This window comes from Oncorhynchus mykiss, chromosome 15, assembly GCF_013265735.2.
Source record: "Oncorhynchus mykiss isolate Arlee chromosome 15, USDA_OmykA_1.1, whole genome shotgun sequence".
Lineage (NCBI taxonomy): Eukaryota > Metazoa > Chordata > Actinopteri > Salmoniformes > Salmonidae > Oncorhynchus > Oncorhynchus mykiss.
In genome coordinates this window covers 52,179,182-52,185,224 of record NC_048579.1, presented here as the reverse complement: position 1 = coordinate 52,185,224, position 6,043 = coordinate 52,179,182, and the positions used below count along the sequence as shown (strand labels likewise).

General features: G+C 45.7%; 1 protein-coding gene across 1 annotated transcript; it reads left to right on the top strand.

Moving 5' to 3' along the window:
• Window positions 1-1,320: 1,320 nt before the first annotated feature.
• On the top strand, window positions 1,321-5,806 carry LOC110490277 (leiomodin-2). The gene is made up of 4 exons (XM_036944577.1): window positions 1,321-1,947; window positions 2,197-2,883; window positions 3,036-3,671; window positions 5,146-5,806. The coding sequence occupies exons 1-4, from the start codon at window positions 1,669-1,671 to the stop codon at window positions 5,197-5,199; spliced, it is 1,656 nt and encodes a 551-aa protein (XP_036800472.1). The 5' UTR covers window positions 1,321-1,668; the 3' UTR covers window positions 5,200-5,806.
• Window positions 5,807-6,043: the final 237 nt, after the last annotated feature.

Sequence of the window (6,043 nt, the reverse complement as noted above, 5' to 3'; positions counted from 1 at the left end):
ATTATCACCCAGAGTCATTAGAATATTTAGAGTGACTGAACGGGAGAGCTTCTTCAAAGCTCCGCAAATCAAATCAAATCAAATCTTATTGGTCACATACACATGGTTAGCAGATGTTAATGCGAGTGTAGCGAAATGCTTGTGCTTCTAGTTCCGACCATGCGGTAATATCCAACAAGTAAATCTTAACAATTTCACAACAACTACCTTTTACGCACAACTGTAAAGGAATGAATAAGAATATGTACATATAAATATATGGATGAGCGATGGCCCGAGCGGCATAGGCAAGATGCAGTAGATGGTATAGAGTACAGTATATACATATGAGATGAGTAATGTAAGGTACGTAAACATTATATAAAGTGGCATTGTTTAAAGTGACTAGATAAAAAGACCGTTTTTGGTCTCCAACCAAATACTATTTTTCATTAATTAAGCCAGACAGAGTGGTGATGTATAAAGAGGTCAGATTAAAAGCCCAAAGCCAGCAGTGTATAGAAGAGATAGAGAACATCCCACTGCCTTGTCTGCCAGCTCTCATAGAAGCTCCTCCACTCTACTCTGACAAGCCTAAAATGATAACATAACCCTCTTTTAAAAAAGCCCACTTAACGCAATCGTCTACTGTTATTCCCAGTATTTCAGGAACCATTTGACTAAATCAAAGCCCACTAAAAGATACAGCTCTACTTTCACATTGTTGCTCTATTAGTCTGCTCCATAGAAACATGTTACCACAGAAACCTTGTTATCTGTAGTAGTTAATCCCACGGGATGGCCAGTGGTGTCACACAACAATGTTGATTGGTGATAAAGCCACTTGAAAAGTAACAATTTCAATACAGCCTAATTCACTCTGTCCCTTATGGGATAACCAACCTCTCTGGTCTTTACTAGAGGCACATCTGAAATTACACCACATTCCTTATGTAGTGCACTACATTTGAACAGAGCCACCTAGGGAAATTGTACTATTTGAGACATATTTACTTCATGGTGTGTGTCTCTGTGGGTCTCTGAGTCTGAATGTCTTTCTATGTCTGTGGGTTTCTCTATGTGTGATGTGATGTCCCTATGTGTGTAAATATGTGTTCTCGTGTTGCTATGTGTCTCTGTGTTTCTGCTTGTCGTTATGTGCCTCGATGACTCGCTGTCTGTCTCTCTTGGGTCCGGTTGGGCATTTTTTGGCCATGAACAATGTGGCCGCTGCTGGGATCCGCTGACAGGCCTGACCAGGGCCGCTCTGCTCTCTGAGCTCACATGCTTTTTGTGGCTCTAGTCTACCGCTCTGAGCAGCGCCTCCCAAAAAAGCACTGTGCATCATGGCCTGACGCTTTGTTGCACCCCACTGATCCCTCTCTTAAGACCTCTGCAGCAGCTGGAGAGATTAGAAGAGAAGAGAACAGGACACACACTCAACACACACACCACCGACACAGACACCCCAGCTAGGCCCCTTGCCTTGCACACACACCACTGGTACTGTTCTCACTGAAGCAGTAGAGGACAAACAGAACTGGCTGAGACTGAACTTGACCCACACCTCCAGAAAGACTCCACTCTGACCGGAAACCTATCCCAGAAAGATCCCATCCTGATCGGACTCGTACGGCACACAGAGCCCCATCTACCTGGAGCTCAGCCAAGGGGCCAACCTCTTCAGCGATGAACGGTTTTGGGTACCGTCGGGAGTTGAGTAAGTATGAGGATGTGGATGAGGATGAACTACTGGCTTCTCTCAGCCCAGAGGAGCTAGCAGAGCTGGAGATGGAGCTGGCAGACATTGACCCTGATGCCAACGTGCCCATCGGTCTGAGACAGAGGGACCAGACGGAGAAGACCCCCACTGGCACCTTCAGTAGAGACTCTCTGTTGAAGTACTGGGAGAAGGAGACCAAGAGGATACTGGAGGATGAGAGAGGGGAAGCCAGCAGTCCCAAACAGGTCAGTGATCAGGAGAGTCTGAACTCCGCTAGCTTGCTACTCTCAGATCTATATAACCTTAAATTCTGTTTGACCAATTAAGAAGCTTCAATATTCAATAATGATCACTTTATTGTACAACAGAGAACCAGTTAGGACCTTCACACAAAAAAAATGCAAATCATCCAGTCTAACTTTACATAATATAAGAGAACATGACCATGTGTCTGAGTCAGATTAATGAGAGATTTACACCTTATGTCTAAACAGGATGACGATGACGATGCTGAAAAGAGCGAGGAAGAATGTGTGACAGAAAGCAACAGCGAAGCAGAGGAGGATGACGAGAACAAGAAAGAAAATAAAGATTATGAAGAGGAAGAGGAGGAGGAGAGTGAGGAAGAGGAAGCTGAAACAGAGGATGAGGAGGATAAAGAGGAGCCAGAAGAGGAAAGGCCTGAAGCAGCGCCCCCAAAGGATCCTGGTCCTCCATCACCGCTGTCAGTGGTCATCTCCTCCCCTAGCCTCCTGAGACCCCCAAGGGTGGAGCCTATGAGACTAACCCCGCCCCCACCTCCACTTGACCCCAACGCCGATGGCAACCCAACAGTTGTCGACGAGGCCCTGGAAAGAGTCCTTAATAACGACCCTGAGCTCAAAGAGGTCAACCTCAACAACATCGAGGACATCTCACAGGACACTCTAATCCAGTTCGCTGAGGCACTGCGCTCCAACACACACGTGTGTGTCTTTAGCCTGGCCAACACGCATGCTGATGACCCAGTGGCGCTGGCCATTGCCAAGACGCTGTGCGAAAACACCTCCATCGTCAGCCTGAACATCGAGTCCAACTATGTGACAGGGAAAGGGGTTCTGGCTATGGTTCAGGCTCTGCCTAGCAATAGCACCCTGACTGAGCTACGCTTCCACAACCAGAGACACATGTGTGGAGGACAGGTCAGTCAGTCTGGACGTGGTATTAGATCTTGATGCAGCTGCTCAACACACAACAGTATGTAAGTAAGGCAATAGTAAAAGCACAAACTCACGATCCCTCTCTCTCTCACGCTCTCTCTCTCTCTCTCTCTCTCTCTCTCTCTCTCTGTCAGGTGGAGATGGAGATGGTGAAGGTTCTGAGGGAGAACCACGCCCTGATCAAGCTGGGTTACCAGTTCCACCTTCCAGGCCCCCGGATGAGCATGACAGGCATCCTGACCCGTAACATGGACCGTCAGAGACAGAAACGCCTGCAAGAGCAGAGACAGAACCAGCAGGCGGGGCCAGAGGGGGCCATTAACCCCCGTACCACTGCTCTGTTGAAGGCCACTCCGGGTTCTTCGCCCTACGGTTCCCCGCGGGTGTCTCCTTGGCAATCCCCCAAACTCCCCAAAAAACAGACCCCTCCTGCTCCCCCGCCGCCTCCCCCGCCGCCTCCCCCACCTCCTCCTCCACCCCCTTCACTGCCCTGCCAGCCCCCGGCAGAGAAGAAGAAGCCGACTAGGAAGATAGCGGAGGTGATCAGGCTCCACGAGGAGGTCGTTAAGAAGCAAGGGAAAGGGAAGGGGAAGAAGGGGAAGAAAGGACTGAAAGAGACCAACAGTATCTTGAAGGAGCTGAAGAACGCTCTGCGGCCAGTGGCAGAGAACAGAGACCAGGAGCACAGCAGGCCACCCACTCCACTGCGCTCCTCACACGACCAGCTCATGGACTCCATCCGCAATGCCAGTGTCCGCTCCCTCAGAAAGGTGAGATTGTGTGTGTGAGTACATGCACAGCCAATAAGAGTTAACAAGGGTTTAAGGGTTAAAGATGGTCAGCTGGTGAGACAAAACCTATGAGAGTTCCTAGTCTCATACATCATCATTAGGGCCCAGAGTCATTTTCTGGTCAGGTCACATGGCCAGGAAAAACGATAGCCCTTACCAACATGGAGGCTATTCTATCTGTATCCTGGGCTCGGTATTCTTGGACTAATTCACATGTTTCCACATGTTTCCATCTGGAAAAGTGTCTATTTCTGTGACAAAGCCAACAGACTGAGACACTATGTCATCTTGGAAAATGTCAAAGACAACTCATATAAAATGGTTGAGAGAAAGTATCTGGTCTAAATGGTCTAAGATAAATAAGGTTGTGCTTTGAGAACCTTAGGGTGGATTCCTACAGTCAAAGGGAACACATACCTCAGAGGTCAGTGTGATTTAGACAGGTGACAGAGGAACATCGCTGTCGGAGTCATCTCCTGTGGTTGACATGTTATTTTACGATGGACGTCGATCATATGACACTTTTCCATCATCAAGCGCTGTGGTATGTCTGAACAAAGCCAAACACAACACAAGCCTTGGTTGAAGTCCCTAACACAGAGAGAGAGAGAGAGAGAGAGAGAGAGAGGGATAAAAAAAAGAGAGGGAGAGAGGGGGATAAAAAGAGAGAGAGAGAGAGAGAGAGAGCGAGAAGGAGTAAGGAGTGAGAGAAGAGTAGTCTAGTCTCTAGTGTTTCTGTGGGCCCATTAATGTGTGGTAACTGCTTGTTATGTTGTTACTGTGGAAAATCCTGGTTGCCCTCAGAAGGCTGGGGTCTAGAGGATGTGAATGCCTGCCACTTAACTAGAGTTAAAAATAGGACTGTTGTACAGCTGCTATGATAAGGGAAACGGAGAGGCCTCACAGTACCAGAACGAACTTTGACAACAAACAGTAAATAAGGAAAGTGCAGAGGGATTTTTGTTATAGTTGCGAGCAAAAATGTTAGATATTTCTGACATTTTGTGATGAGTTTTGAGTTTTGTGATGAATTTCTCACGAAAATGCGCTGACGGGGAAAACATTTGTTGACCTGTGGCTTGATTGAACCACTTTATGCGGTAAAAGTATGGTGATTGGTTTTCAATTGTGAGCCCTCTTTTTGTAGTGTGATAATCGGACAGTTTTATGCAGTAATATTGCAGTGATTTGACTATTAGATGCGGTAATAGTGCGGTGGAGGATAAAATTTGCAAGCCCTTGCATAATATGTAGGGGATTGTTGATTTAACAAAAAATGCTGGACTGGACTGGACAATATTAGGCTACGGAATATATGTTTTTTTTCTGCTCACATGTATTTCTCTCTGAAATAGCTCTAGCTTTCATGGAATCTTTTGTTTTCGAGGGAACCTGGCATAAGAAAAAAATATCCTATTTTATATAACAGAAATCGTTGTCTTTTTAATTGCAGGTGGAAGTTCCACAGAGGAAGTTTGTCTTTGTCCCTGATGAAGAGACTAGCTGATCTGAAGACACAGGGAACCCCCTGAGACTACTGAGGACACAAACAATACGTTCAGATTGAACTGGACTTTTCCTCAGAGAAGATACTGGAAATTACCACTGCAATAACACCTTTACTATTGGAGAAAAAAATAAATATGAAATTCATATCTTTTTTAAATGTATTTATGCTGTATGCTTTTGCAGAAAGGCATTTGGTTGTCTACATTTTTGTGATGATAAATGTATACATTGTTGTCTAAATTGTTTACTGAGGTAACCTTTTTTTGTATAATTGTAAATATTGTATTTGGTGTGTGAGGAATATACTATATGAATTGAACATGAAGATAAAAGTAACAACACAATGAAGTGTTATGGTATTTTATTGCTGATTAAACCATGGTACAGTTGAAAAGGTACTGTGACTGTCCAAAAGATTCTCTACAAAATGTCATGTTCTAAAGTTACTGTCCTATGGCTCCTGTCCAAAATGGTTTTGGCAAAAAGATTCTGCCCAAAAGCCAAAAAGTTATATCCATCTTCCTGTCGGACAGCATCCCCCCTCCCGCTGCCCTCAGAACAGCCTCCATTCGTTGGGATGGACTCTACAAGGTGTCGAAAGCGTTCCACAGGGATGCTGGCCCATGTTGACCCCGATGCTTCCCACAGTTATGTCAAGTTGGCTGGATGTCCTTTAGGTGGTAGACCATGCGTGATACACACATGAAACTGTTGAGCTTGAAAAGCCCAGCAGCGTTGCAGTTCTTGACACAAACCGGTGTGCCTGGCGTATACTACCAAAACCTGTTGAAAGGCACCTAAATATATATTTATCTTGGCCATTCACCCTCTGAATGGCACAC